The sequence below is a fragment of the Lissotriton helveticus genome, chromosome 4_1, assembly GCF_964261635.1.
Source record: "Lissotriton helveticus chromosome 4_1, aLisHel1.1, whole genome shotgun sequence".
In the NCBI taxonomy this organism is placed as follows: domain Eukaryota; kingdom Metazoa; phylum Chordata; class Amphibia; order Caudata; family Salamandridae; genus Lissotriton; species Lissotriton helveticus.
The window spans coordinates 778,491,785-778,508,524 of record NC_136063.1 but is presented as its reverse complement, the minus strand read 5'-3'; the positions used below and the strand labels follow the sequence as shown (position 1 = coordinate 778,508,524).

Genomic DNA, 16,740 nt, shown 5'->3' with positions numbered 1-16,740 from the left:
GTGTCCAGAATGTCTCTGGCCTTCTCCACTGCTGCCAGGAGTGCGTTGTCAGTGCCTTGGCCTGGTCTGAAACCGGTTTGAGAGCTCTTGAGCAGATGGTTGGTTTCCAAGAACTCAGACAGTTTTTTGTTGACCAGTTTCTCCGCGACCTTGCCCGCCCATGGGAGGAGGGAGATGGGCCTATAATTAGATAGATCTGCTGGATCTAGGGAAGGTTTCTTGAGGAGACCCTTGACTACCGCCGCTTTCCAGCTCGGCGGTACTTCTCCTTGAAGTAAGGAGGTATTTATCAATGCGGTCAGCGGGGGCACTATGGTCTGGATGATTTTTTTTAGGAACCGTATAGGCACCGGGTCGCTAGGGGCGCCGCTTTTGATGGAAGCAAGAGTGGTGGCTACATGGTCCATTGATTATCTCATGGGAATACATAGCTGGCTACAGCAATATTCCAGAGGGAGAGTGCAATCCTGAATACCACTATAGCCATTACCTTAGGCTTTGGTCATCCATAATACTTTTTTTTACACCTTTTGTTGTCATTTTGTATTTGAATGTGACCATCTACATCAACATTAAAACTCGTACGAGGGCAAAACAAAAGGATTTAGATGTTCCTCCAAGAGAAAACAATGCACAGAATGTTACCACATCTATCTTCACGATTCCAGATTTGGAAAACAATGAGGCCAACAGCAGCTCACTTTCAGGACCAGGATGCAGTAAAACTCGACCTTCGATTTCAAACGAAAGTGGACCTATGAAGCACATTCTGCACTCTGACTCCTCGAATAGAATAATTGTGTTAGAGATACCTAATAGAAACAAAATAAAAATATCACATATTTCAAAGCACAACGCTTTGCTGTCTGCTGACATAAAAATTGCAAAGTCTTTATCAGTTCTTGTGGGTATATTTTGCCTTTGCTGGGCTCCGTACGCATTAAATTTGATCGCTGGTGCACTTTGTCAACACAATTGTATACCAGCAGAGTGGAATGATATAATATATGTCTTCCCTTACTTTAACTCCTCATTTAATCCCTTTATTTATCCAATGTGTCACCCTGCATTTAAGAAGGCGTTCATTAAAATATTGTTCCTTAAAAAGTGTGGATTTAAAGGTGCCTGGAGGAAAACAGGGAATGTGCAAACAAAAACTACCAGAGATACTTTTTAGATAAGACAAATTGATGATGTATGCATGTCATATTTATGAAGTGCTCATTGAAAAGCAGATGGATGTCAACTCACCGAAACCCTAGAGGTAGCAGAGGTGACATCATACACCTTTTACTTCAACAAGAAGATTTACATCATATGAATTTTACCCTGACACGTCTCAGGAAGTGGTGTTATATAACCTTGATGACATCACAGTAATTGACATAGTAGAAGTTAGAACCCCCATATAAACGTGCAATTAATCTAGCAACACAACAGTTGTTTACACAGATTAATGTTCATTTTGGACGGTACCTATATTTTAACTAAGGTGCTGTCATGATATGACAAAGGAGGCAGAATTACTAATTTATCTTGCTATTGCATGAAACGTTATGTATCCCTTTCAATGGGACGATACAGAAAAACGTTCGGAACCAAAATGATGTATATCCCAAACTGTCATGATTTGATGGTTCAAGTGTATAACTTAAAGAGATATGTAACAATAACTAACATGGAGGTGCACAAATTAAGTTTTCCAAAATACTAGTGGTTATGGCACCTTTATTAATACATATGGATCATATAGTTAATACAAAAAATGCTATTTGATAAAAGATTTTCTTGTTAATACAATTTGATTTATGATCACTAATAAAGTACTATCACTGCAGTGAAGCACAGAGGGGAATACAAATACAATTTGTCTTGTATTTCTAATAATTAAACATGCAACAAATCGTGCTTATTTTCTCTACCTCTTTTATTTCTTATTTAATGATAAGTGTGCATTTCACTACTGAATTTAAGTATTTCTTAGTGCATACTGCGGCTGGAAAATAGCCTAAGTGTGCATGTCTCATGCTGGGGTATTTCACTGCACCCGGTGCCAGCTGTGTGAGTGAGATTTATCTCTGGTATGTGTTCCCCAAAGTGCCTCCTGGCTTTCATGGGAAAGGGATTAGCGTGATGACTTTATGCGCGGATGAAGAAAGAGTCTCAATCACATCTGAGGTGTGCACAGGCTGTTATTGACTAGCTGACTTAAGCCATCACACTTTCAGTCAGACACTGTGTCACACGACATCATGACCTCCAGACTAGCTGACATCGGTCTGGAAGGCAAGGCCCTGGCCTGGCTCAGGAGCTTTTTCAGCGAACGCACCCAGAGAGTCATCTTGGGGCCATACCAATCAGGGGAGGTGGTGATCTCAAAGGGGGTGCCACAGGGCTCTTGTTTGAGCCCCACCTTATTTAACATCTACGTGGCCCCCCTAGCTAACATCATGAGATCCCACGGGTTCATTCCAGTATCATACGCGGATGATACCCAACTCCTCTTCCCTTTTAAAACGATGACTCCTGAGGTGCGGGACTCCTTCGCCCGAGGGATGAAGGAGGTGGCCCGCTGGATGGCAGCTAATTATTTGCAGTGCAACGTCTCCAAAACGGAGGTCATGCTATTCGGAGAGGCCAAACGGTTGTGGACCCCGGACTGGTGGCCTCAAGATCTTGGCCCGGTCCCTGTGCCCAAAACCGTGGTAAAAGACCTGGGAGTCAAACTGGACCATGAGCTTACCCTCACACAACAAACTAATCAAGTGGTGGGCTCATGCTTCCATGTCATCGGGCTTCTCAGGAGAGTATTCCCCCTGCTACCAGATACCACCAGGAGAAGGTTGGTCCAGTCGCTAGTTTTAAGTAGGCTGGACTACTGCAATGGGCTAATGCTAGCTGCCAACGAGGGCATCTTTGCTAGATTGCAGGTTGTGCAAAACACGGCTGCACGACTGGTTCTGAATGTCCCGCCCCGCACTCCCTCAAAACCATTGTTGGCCAAACTGCACTGGCTTCCAGTTAAGCAGAGGGTGATGTTTAAGATCTGCTGCGTCATCCACAAATGCTTGACTGGAATAGGTCCTGGTTACCTCACTGAGAAATTTATCCCTTATGTGCCGTCCAGATTCCTGAGATCAGGAGATCAGGAACTACTATGTGTCCCCAGGGCCATGAAGGCAAGAAAGGGGGGAAGGGCCCTATCGGTAGCGGGTCCAAAGTTGTGGAACTTACTCCCGAAGGAAATTAGAGTATGTAGGGAACATTTCCCTTTTAGGAAAAAACTTAAAACATTCCTCTTCAAATCTCTAATTTGACTGATCTCTTGCCTATTTCATTAAAATGATGACGAGTTTCTGTTCTCTGGTTGTGGCCTAAGGCGCGGAGATACTCCTTCGGGAGTCGATTCACAGCGCCATACAAATCTGAAAATAAATAAATAAATAAAAGCCATTGTACCATCAAGAAGTACCCTTTATGATTTGTGTCAATGTTCCCTGATGGACTTTGCAAGGTCTGTTGCTCTGTTTCCTTATAAGGTATTCTGAAAGAAGACAACCCAGGACTCTGTCAGCCAATCATTACCTGTCTCTCGTGGAATGATCCAGGTACGACATAAGATGTGTGAGTCAATCGTTCTCATGTGACACTATAAATTGCGCTTTTCAGATTGACTCATTCTCTACTTTGTTCCTAATCATACTCGGACTGGACATAAACTGGAAGCTTTCCTAGTGATTTGAACCTGGCCAACTAAGTACCAGATGCTATTCACTTGAAAGCACCTCAGATTGACAGCTTCCCAATTCATCACTCATGTCCAGTCCTGACACAGTGATTGTCCTTCATGTTTTCTCCTCCCTTGCCCAGTCATTCAGAAATGGCACAAAGTATGGGCAACAAATACACTTTTGAACAGTTTAAGACTGCATTCCTGTGTAAATTAATAATAGAACCCGCGATGGAGCAATTCTTTGCCCTTAACAATTGGTAAGATTGTAGTTTTAGTTTTGTACCACACAAAGTATGGGGCCGATTATGATAGAGGATTTTCCGCCTCCTCCGGGCCGGCGGAAGCCACCGCCGGCCCGGAGGAGGCGGAAAATCCTCTGCGGAGTCACCAAAGACCCACCGCCGCATTACGATGGCTGGTGGGTCTTGGATTCTGTCCGCTGCTTTTCCGCCGCGGTCGGATTACAACCGCGGCGGAAAAGCTCTCCTTTGGCTGGCAGTGTCTATCAGACACCGCCAGCCAAATTAGGAAGCATTAGTAAACATGCTTTTCCGCGGCGGTTTTTCCGCCGTGGAAAAGCATGTGTACTTTTGCTTTTGGGGGCCCGTTGCGAGCCCCCAGGGCGTAGGCGGGTGGGGGGTGCACATGGGGGGTACCTATGGTACCCCCCAGCATTTACATGCACAAAGCGGCAGGCACCGCACGGTGCCTGCCGCTTTGTGCATGTAAATGTTACACATGCACTTTTAACATTGCGGCGGGTGCTGCTTGAAGCAGCACCCGCCGCAATGTTAAATATCCAGGATGTGACCGCCAGGGTGGCGGTCACATCCTGATTTGCATGGAGGGACCTCCGCAGTCCATGTGGACGGTCCCTCCACCTCTGGGATGGCGGACGGACGCAAGTCCGTCCGCCATCCTAATCGGCCCCTATGTTTGGGGTGCAGCTTTAGAGTGTAAATAATCACCACAAGACTCAAGACATGTTGATTGGCTGTTTTGCAGGCCATGTGCTCTCATTTGCACTATGAGTGTGCATCATGCGCCTGTCACACAGTGGACGTGATGAAGTCTAGGCATGGCACTGAAATAGAGTCAGAGATTACTAAATCAAAGCAGGTATAAAAGGTTTTGATTGTTGGTGTTGCTTTACCAGCTACTGCGGGGGTAGGGGTTTTATGGGCCTCTTCTGTCTGCAACTTAGCAGACAAAAGCTACAAATTAACCAAAGACAGATGAGTTGATAGGAAAGGGAACAAGCATTTGCAATGCAATAGGTCTCGCATTAATTAAGTTTGAGCTATTGGCATTGCTAAATATTGCAACACCGATTGCAACAAAAGTCTTTAAATTGTAGGCCAAAGAATTGTGTATTTATTTTCGTAGCAATGGTGGCATGCTGCGCTTTAGATGAATATGTTTAAAAGTAAAGTGCGCCATACTGCGATTGCTACAATAGTTAATTGTGGATGCGTTAACAATTGCTGTGTGCACCGATGGCTGGTGGTGTGTGCGCCTGTAGAAATTGTGCACTGGTGGCTGGTGGTGTGTGTGCCTGGTGGAAGTGTGCACTGCCGCCTGGTTGTGTGTGCCTGGTGAAAGCGTGCACTGACGGCTGGTGGTGTGTGCCTGGTGAAAGCGTGCACTGACAGCTCATGGTGTGAGTGTGCCTAGTGAAAGCGTGCACTGACTGCTGGTGGTGTGTGTGTCTGGTAAAAGCGTGACTGACTGCTGGTGGTGTGTGCCTGGTGAAAGCATTCAATGACGGCTGGTGGTGTGTGTGTGCCTGGTGAAAGTGTGCACTGACGGCTGGTGGTATGTGTGTGTGCTTGGTGAAAGCGTGCACTGATGTCTGGTGGTGTGTGTGCCTGGTGAAAGTGTGCCATGACATCTGGTGGTGTGTGCCTGGTGAAAGCGTGCACTGACGGCTGGTGGTGTTTGTGCCTGGTGAAAGCATGCACTGACGACTCATGGTGTCAGTGCCTGGTGAAAGTGTGCACCGATGGTGTGGTTGTGTGTGTGTGGTTGTGTGTATGTGGTTGTGTGTGTGCTTGTATGTGTGGTTGTGTGTGTGGTTGTGTTTGTGGTTGTGTTTGTGTGTGGTTGTGTGTGTGTGTGGTTGTGTGTGTGGTTGTGTGTGGTTGTGTGTGTGTGGTTGTGTGTATGGTTGTGTGTGTGGTTGTGTGTGTGGTTGTGTGTATGTGTGGTTGTGTGTGTTTTTGTGCGTGGTTGTGTGTGTGGTTGTGTGTGTGGTTGTGTGTGTGTGTGGTTGTGTGTGGTTGTGTGGTTGGGTGTGGTTGTGTGTGGGGTTGTGTGTATGGTTGTGTGTGTGGTTGTGTGTGTGGTTGTGTGGTTGTTGTGTGTGTGTTTGTGGCTGTGAGTGTGGTTGTGTGTGAGTGGTTGTCTGTGTAGTTGTGTGTGGTTGTGTGTGTGGTTGTATGTGTGGTTGTGTGTGTGGTTGTGGGTGTGTGGTTGTGGTTGTGTGTGTGGTTGTGTGTGTGTGTTTGTGTGTGGTTGTGTGTGTGGTTGTGCGTGTGGTTGTGGTAGTATGTGTGGTTGTGAGTGTGGTTGTGAGTGTGTGGTTGTGTGTGTGTGTGGTTGTGTGTGTGGTGTGTGTGTGGTTGTGTGTGGTTGTGTGTGTGGTTGTTTGTGTGTGGTTGTGTGTGTGGTTGTGGTTGTGTGTGTGTATGTGGTTGTGTGTATGTGGTTGTGTGTGGTTGTGGTTGTTTGTGTTGTGTTTGTGGTTGTGTGGTTGTGTGTGTGTGGTTGTGTGTCTGGTTATGTGTGTGCTTGTGTGTGGTTGGGATGTGGGTGTGTGTGTGTGGTTCTGGTTGTGTGTGTGTGGTTGTGTGTGGTTGTGTGTATGGTTGTGTGGCTGTGTGTGTGGTTGAATGTGTGGTTGTGTGTGTGGTTGTATGTGTGGTTGTGTGTGTGTGGTTGTGTGTGGGGTTGTGGTTGCGGTTGTGGTTGTGTGTGTGGCTGTGGTTGTGTGTGTGGTTGTGTGTTTGGTTGTGTGCGGTGGTTGTGTGTGTGTGGTTGTGTGTGTGGTTGTGTGTGTTGTGTTTGTGGTTGCGTGTGTGGTTGTGTGGTTGTGACGGTAAGAAGGGTGAAGAAAAGCGAGGGGGAAGGAAGGCATGTGAAGAGTAGGACAGGCGTGTGACAGGAGGCAATAGACTGCTGGAGAGAAAAAAGAACGGCAGAGGCAAGAAAAAAGAGGGGAAAAGCAGGTGAAAAAAACAAGAGGGAGGTAGAGAGGGGTCATAAAATGAACAAAGAGCAACGTAAATGGAAGGATCACGAAGCCACGAAAGAATACAGTGGAGGAGGGGAGAGCAAAAGACAAATTGAAAGAGGAGGAAGAGAGCAAAAGACAAATTGAAAGAGGAGGAATATACAGGGTCAATCGCGGCACGGGACAGAGTGCTGGAGGGCAGAAGGGGGTAGAGGTGTGGCGTGGCCTCGAGTTGAAAGGCCATGTGTTCTAGACTATGTTTGACTTAGCCGTAATGATGAAAATCTTTCCTCTGCCATCCATGCAGTCTGAATATTCTTTATGGAGAAGGGCCAACTGCGTATGCCAATTGGCAGCCTGAAGAAGCTAGCGCTTTGAAGCCTGCAGATATGAGGAATATAGCACGTTTCAGTAGTGCGTTAAACAGACGTGCCAGCATGAAAGAAGGGGGGTGGGGGGTAAGAGTGGGAGAGAAGAGAAGCTGCAACATTACTGACGCCGCTCTATAGTGCTACTGTTGTTGTGCATGGTGCCTTAGTGCACAATGGTGAATGCAGGCGCACTAATCTCACTTTGGGAAAATCAATGCTTAACAAAAGAGGAAAATCTTTCCTCTGCCATCCATGCAGTCTGAATATTCTTTATGGAGAAGGGCCAACTGCGTATATCAACCTGTGGGGGGCACGGCTGAGCACCTGCTCTATGAGTCCACAAGAAGCTTGCAGTCCCTGGTATGTATTGCACGGCCCCGTACCAAGCACTCCCCCTTAAACGTCTCCTAGCTGTGCATGCACACACACACACATCACCCAATCAACGCTTTGATCCATTCGTGAGTCCCAATCGCTTTGCTTTTTTTGGTTGCAAATGTTTTCGACAAGCTAATCAGCTGGTTTCATAAAACTACCACGCAGCACCGGTGAAGCATGTGCATCAGCGGGGTACCCTTTTGCGCGTTAGGGAAGGATTATGCATCTGCTACTACGGAACTTATGTTACCTGCTATGTTTTTACATTGCTCAAGCTTCAGGACATATTTTAAATATATAAGGTGATATAGATCAGTGTGTTATGCACCTGTTGCAGAGAGCTTGTGACGTCAGCAGGTTACATGTCTGAAACCCTGTGCAGCCACCAGATGTTTAAAAAGGAGATTGATAAATGAGTGATCGAATTGGGTGGAAATAGCGCCGTGTATTAACCAGAAAGAGGCCATTAAACGCGGCAATGATGAACGGAACTGGAGTCCATACGAACGGGGCGTGTAATAAACATGACCAGAAGAATGCAGCCTGGAAAGACCGCGGGATTCACAGGGTCGCAGAAGAGGGGGGAGCAAACAGTAATGGATTCGAAGCTGGGTAAACAGTGAAGGTGTCCAAGGCGCCTCAATGACGGCGGTAGCAAGGCCTGGTGTGACATATGAGAGCGCCAGGGGCTGAGAACTGCCTAAGATTCTGCTCATTAACAAAAACCCAGCGGGAGGGATGGATGTGTGTCGACAGAAGAGGCCGCGGCGCATCCAGTGGCACACTGCTGCGCACACAGAGGGAGAGAGGGAAGGATGGTGGTGGGGTATCAGAGTGGAAAAGGCGAGGGGAAATTAGGGCGGCGCAGCGGGAGATGAGCGGAGGAGAAGCCCAGCGCGGATTGGACAGTGAGAGTTAGCGTAGAGGTGAGGTGAAATTGGGAGGAAAGGCAGGCTCGAAGAGGTGCGGGCAGGGAGACAGTGAGATGAAACAAGAAGCAGACGGAATGAAAGAGAAAACAAGTCGAGCCCTTAAAATATTTGATATGTAAATATAAAACAACAAGCATTGGCGGTGCGCGGCAATAAAAAAAAAACTCTTGGCATTGCTGGGGGGGGGCGGGGCCGGAGCGCATTGGCGGGGGAGCAGCAGCCTTTGATGTGCGAGCCAGTAGGAGGGAATGCATGTGAGGTACACGAGCGTGCGCTGGGGAAGCGTCACGCTTGAGTACCTCACATGCATTGGGGACAATCCTCCCTGGTTTCAAGAGTTGTTTTGCCAACTATACTCTCGCAAAAAAATGCATGCGCGTTGGTTCAGCGAGACCTAAAAAGGATGGAAGGGTATTATGAAGGATGAGTTAAAGGCTGCATGGGTGTGTGAAATGGTGGGTGGATGAAAAGATGCACGGGTGGGTGAAAGGATGGGTGAAAGGGTGGATGGATGAAAAGGATGCATTGGTGGGAGAAAGGATGGGTAGAAGAAAGAATGTGTGAAGGAATGCACGGGTGACCAGAAACATGAGTGAAACAGTGTATGGGTGAAAGGATCCGTGGGTGAGTGAAAGGATGGGTGAAAGGGTGGATGGGTAAAAGGATGCATGGGTAGATGAAAGGTTGGGTGGATGAAAAGATGTGTTGATGGCTGAAAGGATTGGTAAAAGTGTGGATGGGTGAAATTATTTGTGAGTGGGAGAAAGGATGGATTAATCAATCAATCAATCAGAAATTTGTAAAGCACGCTACTCGCCCGTGAGGGACTCACGGCGCAGGGGTGTGGGGGTGCTGCTACTGCTCAAAGAGCCAGGTCTTGAGGAGCCTTCTGAAGGTGGACAGGTCTTTGGTCTGCTGTAGATGGGTGGGGAGGGTGTTCCAGGTCTTGGCGGCGAGGAAGGAGAAGGATCTGCCACCGGAGGTCGTTCGTTGGATATGAAGGAGGGCTGCGAGGGCGAGGCTGGTGGAGCGGAGCTGGCGGGCGGGGGTGTGGAGGGGAGTCTGTTGTTCAGGTGGGCTGGTCCGGTGTTGTGGAGTGCTTTATGTGCGTGGGTGAGGAGTTTGAAGGTGATCCTTTTGTTGACGGGGAGCCATTGCAGGTCTCTTAGGTGGGAGGAGATGTGGCTGCAGTGGGGGATATTGAGGATCAGTCGGGCTGAGGTGTTCTGGATGTGTTGTAGTCGTTGCAGGTGTTTGGCTGGGATTCCTGCGTACAGTGTGTTGCCATATTCCAGCCTGCTGCTGACGAGGGCCTGGGTGACTGTTCTTCTTGTCTCGGTCGGGATCCACTTGTAGATCCTGTGGAGCATGCGGAGGGTGTTGTAGCAGGAGGAGGAGATGGCGTTGACTTGCTTCGACATGGAGAGGGAGGAGTCAAGGATGAATCCCAGGTTGCGTGCGTGGTTCATAGGTGTCGGAGCTGCTCCCAGTGCGGTCGGCCACCAGGAGTCGTCCCAGACAGAGGTGGCTGGGCCTAGGATGAGGACCTCTGTCTTGTCCGAGTTCACTTTCAGACAGCTGCTCCTCATCCACTCGGCGACGGCCTTCATTCCCTCGTGGAGGTTAGTTTTGGCGGTGTGCGGGTCCTTGGTGAGGGAGAGGATGAGCTGGGTGTCGTCAGCATAGGATATGATGTTAAAGTCATGTTGGCGGGCCACTTGTGCGAGGGGGGCCATGTAGACATTTAACAGGGTCGGGCTGAGGTATGAGCCCTGGGGTACGCCGCAGATGATGTCGGTAGCTTTGGAGCGGAAGGGCGGGAGACAGACTCTCTGGGTTCTGCTGGAGAGGAAGGATGTGGTCCAGTCGAGGGCCTTCTTCTGGATTCCGGCTTCTTGGAGGCGTGTTCTTAGAGCGCGGTGGCAGACCATGTCAAAGGCGGCTGATAGATCTAGGAGGATGAGGGCTGAGGTTTCGCCATTGTCTAGCTGGCGCCTGATGTCGTCTGTGGTGGCGATAAGGGCAGTCTCAGTGCTGTGGTTGCGTCTGAATCCGGACTGGGATGGGTCTAGGATGCTGTTGTCCTCGAGGTGGCGGGTCAGCTGCATGTTGGTGTTTTTCTCGATGACCTTTGCCAGGAAGGGGAGCAGGGAGATGGGTCAGAAGTTCTTGAGGTCATTGGGGTCCGCCTTGGGTTTCTTGAGGAGGGCGTTGATTTCGGCGTGCTTCCCACTTTCCGGGAATGTTGCAGTGTCGAAGGAGATGTTGATGATCTTTCGCAGTTGGGGTGCGATGGTTGCGTCAGCTTTCTTGAAAATGTGGTGTGGGCAGGGATCTGAAGGGGATCCTGAGTGAATGGAGTACATGACCTTGCGTGTCTCTTCGTCGTTGACGGAGGTCCAGGAGGTCAGCTTGTTGGTGCAGGTGGCGTTCGTGGGGTGGTCTGTTGCGGTCGGGGGTGAGGAGTTGAAGCTGTCGTGGATGTCGGTGATCTTGTGATGGAAAAAGGTGGCCAGTGAGTCACACAGGTCCTGAGAGGGCGGGATGTCGTTTGTGTTGGAGTTGGGGTTGGAGAGTTCCTTCACTATGTTGAAAAGTTCTTTGCTGTCGTGTGCGTTGTTCTCCAGTCGGGTTTTGAATGACGATCTTTTGGCTGTTCTGATGAGGTGGTGATGTCTGCGGGTGGCGTCCTTGTGGGCTGCGTGGCTGTCTGGTGTGCAGTCGTGGAGCCATTTCTTCTCCAGCTTTCGGCATGTGCGTTTGGAGATTTAAAGTTCTTCATTGAACCAGGTGGCTTTCTTGCTGGGGTGGTTGGTGGGGGGTTTCTTGATTGGGGCAAGGGTGTTGGCGCAGTCGCTGATCCACTGACTGAAGTTTTGGGCAGTGGCATCTGTGTCAGTGGGGTCGGTGGGAGGGTTCTGGGTGAGGGCGGAGGTCAGTTGGTCTTCGGTGACTTTGCTCCAGCAGCGTTGAGGTAGTTGTTGGGTGTGGTGGTGCGTGGTTAGTTTCCTGAAGGTGAAATGGACGCATCGGTCATCAGTCCAGTGGAGTTCAGTGGTGTGGTGAAAGGTGACGTGGGCGCTTGTGGTGAAGATGGAGTCAAGCGTGTGTCCGGCGGTGTGGGTGGGTTTGGTGACTAGTTGTCGGAGGCCGAGGTTGGTGAGATTGTCGATCAGGGCGCTGGAGTTGGCGTTATTGTTGTTCTCGAGGTGGAAGTTCAAGTTCCCGAGAAAGATGTAATCTGTGGAGGCGAGTGCGTGGGTGCTGGTGAGGTCTGTGATGGAGTCGCTGAAGAGGGCCCTGGGTCCAGAGGGTCTGTAGATGAGTGTTCCTCTAAGAGTGGTGTTGGGGTCCGTGTGGATCTGGAAATGAAGGTGTTCGCGGAGTTGAGGGAGTCGTCTGCGAGGGTGTGGACCTGGAGTGTGGACTTGTGGATGATGGCTACTCCTCTTCCCATCCTGTTGGTGCGGTCTCTGCGGGAGACCTTGTAGCCATCTGGGATGGCTATGGCGATGTCAAGTGCCGAGGAGTCGTTCCACCAGGTCTCGGTCAGGAAGGCGACGTCTGGGGCGGTGGTGTCGAGCAGGTCCCACAGCTCAACGGCGTGTTTGCGTGTGGAGCGGGTGTTGAGGAGTATGCAGCGGAGGTGGTTGTGTCCATTCTTTGGGGTATTGGTGGATCTGTCACATGTGAAGTTGCAGGCGTGGCAGGAGAATGGTCCGTGGGTGCGTTTCGGGGCGGCCTGGAAGCAACGTGGGTCTCAGGTGGTGTTGAGAGCGAGGAGAGTGTCGCGTCGTAACGGAGTCTGGCATAGTGGTGTGTGCGAAGTCCAGGGATTCTGGCACTGGGCGCGGTCCAGGCATGGACGGGCGCAGACGGGCTTGCCTTTGGCACGCCCTCGGCGCACAATCGGCGCACCCGCTGGCGCGTCCGCTGCGCGTCTGGGCGGCGGTCGCCATTGATGGAAGTGTGTTTGACTTTATATTGTCACCATGGATATGTCAGCATTATGCACAAGAGTGAAATGCCTGAGGGTGACACTCTTGTTGGAAATCACTTATGACACAGCAGATTGTTGTCCTTTTGAAACATCCCCCTCCCATTTTCTTCATAATGTGTACTGACTCGCATGTGTAGGCACTGTTTTCCCTCACATATTGTACATGCATGTGACAATTCTGATAGCCCACGTTAGACCGCGGTGTGAGCCCCCCCTGGCCTGCACAGTAACTGCCCAAATTGTCAGGGACCCATCACTGAATGGACAGAGTGAGACATATGGGTTGTCTGCTACCCTATTCCTCAATGAGATATCTTATGCCTGTGTATTGCACAAGACAGACCTTGTGATGAGGGTTTGAGATTGTAAGATAATGTCCCTATATTTGACCTCCATGACACAGGTAGGCATTCACAGGCCAAGGACATTGAGGGGTGTGCAGTGTTGGACACAGTGAGTCTGCCCCAAAACATAATTTCTAATGTAATGTATGTCTTGCTCCCTCACATTCTGCATTGCAGATGTGGGCCATCTTCACCTTGCCTTCTGTGCTGGCATTCTGCATGTGTATGAGATGGCCACGTACTGTGTCCATACTCATACCTGCATGCATCTAGCTAAGATGATCTCATGCTGATGTACTACGTGTCATGCTGTATTGTCTCCGCTAAACGTATCTGAATAGCTGTGCTGAGTATGTGCATGCTCCAGTACTGAGACACAGTGGCACTTAACCCAGTGTCACTGACATTTGCTCTCCTTGTCTCCCATGCCTGCAGCTCAAAGTACACCAGCGTAAGGATGTATGGAGGGCTATTGCACGCAAGGTGTGGGCGCTGGGTGTCTCCAACCAATGGCACACACACTGTCACTAGAGGTGGGATGACATCTGCCGGCTGAGCAAAAACATGGCAGAGATGACGCTGGGGCTGCTCCCTCAGACTGGCAGGTTGGCGCGCAGGAGCATGACACCACTAATGGCCCGCATCTTGGCTGTGACACAGTCAGAGCTGGATGAATGTTTTAGGGCCCATCAGCAGCAAGCTGTGGGTGGACATTCTGGGAAGGGTGACTTTGGTTGTGAGTGACTGCATGTATTCCGACCCTGAGCCAGTGCTGAGCTATATGATGTTGCTAGTATGATGCAATGGCTTGTAAGTGGCCTCTCTGTTGGGTGCAGCTGTCATGCATTTTCGCTACATGTACTTTCTCAAGTCATTGATGTAATGGCCCCTGACGTTGCATTCTGAGTTGTGGCCATATGGCATCAGTTGCATTATGGGAGTCAGGGACATCCAATGGCAGTGAATGGCAGTGTGCCTCATCTGAGTGTTCTATCATCAATGTGTGCAGTGCCTGAGCTCAAAATTGTGAGAACTACACATCTGACACCAATGTGCAACTGTAGTTGTGCAGCAAAGTATGACTGCAGGATAGCAGGAGCTCATGGCCATTGCTAAATGACATTTTTGAGTCTGTTTCTGTGCTGTCCCCTTATGTTGACTCCATATGTGACTGTGACAACATGTTCTGATGAACATCTTTTTCACCCACAGGGACCTAGGTATGCTCACACGGATCTGCATGTCAGGTTTCACGGAGGCACAGGCAAGCTATTTGGCTGTGTGGACATTAAACCTGGGCAAAGCACTACTCTACGCTCACGTAGTTTGTGAAGTTTACGCTGCTTCGCACTACGCGAATTGCACATAGCACAGTGCAAACACGCGTAGCATAGTGCAGCGGTCATTTTTTGCTTCCTCCCGGTCCTCAATGTCAAGTTGGCGACCGCGAGCAAGCAAAATGACATCCCGGCAAGACTTTTTCCTCATTCGCGATCAGCAACATCAAGTTGCTGATCGTGAGCGTGGAAAATAAACCTCCCGGTGAGCTTCTCAATGATGCGGGGAGGTCAGGTTTCTCATTACGAGTGATCGCGTATGCTCGCGACCGCTCGCGATGAGAAACTACCAGTCCACGTTGAGAAAGCTGCAGCTTGAGGAGAAATCTACTTGAGCGGCAGAAAACGACCACTTGCACTGTGCAAGATGCAGTTTGCACTGATTGCACAGTGCGGACAAGCATCTTGCACTGTGCAATCATTGCGAACAGCATTTTGCACAGTGCACTACACAGTTCGCGTAGCTACGCGTAGCTCATGCAGTGCGAAGTGCTACTTCACAAACTACACCCAGGGTTAGTGGACATCATATGGGTGATTAATGCCAAGTGTGCATGTTACCATGCATGTTTTGAGTTTTGATTTAAGGTTGCACATGCAGACTGCACAGGGTGGTGTGCAATGGGGGGTATCATGATCTTGCTTAGTGCTTTGCTTGCATATGATGTTTGTGTGTACGGCACTAAATTTAACCTATGTCTCTGTCTCTTGCAGCATCTACCAATGGCACAGAAGGATAGGGGATGGACACCAGTGGTGAAGCTTTGGGCACGACTGCTACACATGTGCTCACTGACACTGATGTGACTAGTGCCTCGGAGGGGGACAGGAGTGTCCTTAAGGAATCACGCCCAGAAACACCAACCTTAACATCATGATTCATGTATCTACTGTACAATGTTGAGAACTGGCCTTGACACTGCCACAGCATAATGTGTCCATAGGTGGCATAAGCGTGCTCCGTTACTAGAATCACGGCCATGGGCACCAATATCAAGCGACCAAATCACCGCCAATGCCCACTGCAATCGAGGTAGTGATATACACACTGAAAAATGGCGGTTGGTGTGCTCTGCCATCAGAATCACGGCCATGGGCACCAATATCAAGCGGCCAAATCACGGTAGCGACTGCCTGGCCTCGGCGGTGTGCCGCCGCCAATGCCCATTGCAATCGAGGTAGTGATATACATATTGTAAAATAGCGGTTGGTGTGCTACGCCACCACAATCACGTCCATGTGCACCAATATCAGGCTGGCAAATCACGGTAGCGACCGCCTGGCCCCTGCGGTGTATGGCCGCCAATGCCCACTGCAATCGAGGTAGTGATATACATATTGCAAAATGTCGGTAGGTGTGCTCTGCCACTAGAATCATGGCCATGGGTACCAATATCAAGCAGCTAAATCATGGTAGCGATTGCCTGGCCCCTGCGGTGTGCTACCGCCAAAGCCCACTGCAATTGCAGTAGTGATATACGTATTCTAAAATAGCGGTTGGTGTGTACTGCCACAACAATCAGGGCAATGTGCTCCAATATCAGGCGGGCAAATCACTGTAGCAACCACCTGGCCCCTGCGGTTTGCCACCGCTAATTGCCCATGCCCTTACAGCCAATGGGAAATGCAATTGCGGTAGCCAAATGCAATTTTGAAAATCGTTGTAGGCATGCTCTGCTATCGCGGGCCGGTCATTGGATGCAATTGTAAGATGCACGATCATGGTAGCAACCGCCTGGCCCCTGCGGTGTGTCACCTCCAATACCCATGCCCTTACAGCCAATGGGAAACGCAATTGCAGTAGCCAAATGCAATTTTGAAAATCACGGTAGGCGTGCTCGGATTTTCCAGGCCCGTCACTGGATGCATTTGAAATAAGCTAACCTGGAACACCAATTGCAGCAGATTAGCAAAACTGAAACAACCCCAGGGGGCTATATATGTGTGGGAGAGAGCCACACATTTCCACTGCTTCATTGCACTGCTGGCTGACACCCTTAACCACCAACTGCTGGTGTTCCTGGCTCATGGACCCAATGATGGCGAGGACTGAGAACATCAGGGCCCGTCCCTTCACCACAGAGGAGCTGGAGGTCTTGGTGTATGAGGTGTTCACACAGTATGGGAGGCTATTTGGTGAACCTGATGTCATGGTAAGTGTTTCAGAAGGAAAGTAGGGGAGTGCAGGGAGTGCACACATGAAGTTTATCTGCTGCAGTATGTGACTGAGAGTGTGGGTTTGTGTGATACACTGCCTAGCATGCTGACTTCAGGGAAAAGGTGTGTGTAGCCTATTTTACACATTTCCCGGGCTGCATATCAGGATGAGAGGGACATGCAGTGTTTCTGCAGCCATACAGTGACACAGCAAGTTTGGAAAGTGGGAGTCAGGACAGAAATTGCCTGTGCTAAT

The 16,740-nt window shown here is 49.6% G+C and overlaps 1 protein-coding gene across 1 annotated transcript in view; it reads left to right on the top strand.

Annotated features, from left to right (window-relative positions):
* The window catches only part of LOC144828064 (histamine H3 receptor-like), a 120,745-nt gene extending 105,678 nt beyond the window's left edge, over nucleotides 1–15,067 (top strand). Inside the window, exons 5-6 of the mRNA XM_078686201.1 lie at nucleotides 399–719; nucleotides 15,042–15,067. Coding sequence (XP_078542327.1) covers nucleotides 399–719; nucleotides 15,042–15,067 — 347 coding nt within the window. The remainder of the gene's footprint in view (nucleotides 1–398; nucleotides 720–15,041) is intronic.
* The last annotated feature ends 1,673 nt before the right edge of the window (nucleotides 15,068–16,740 follow it).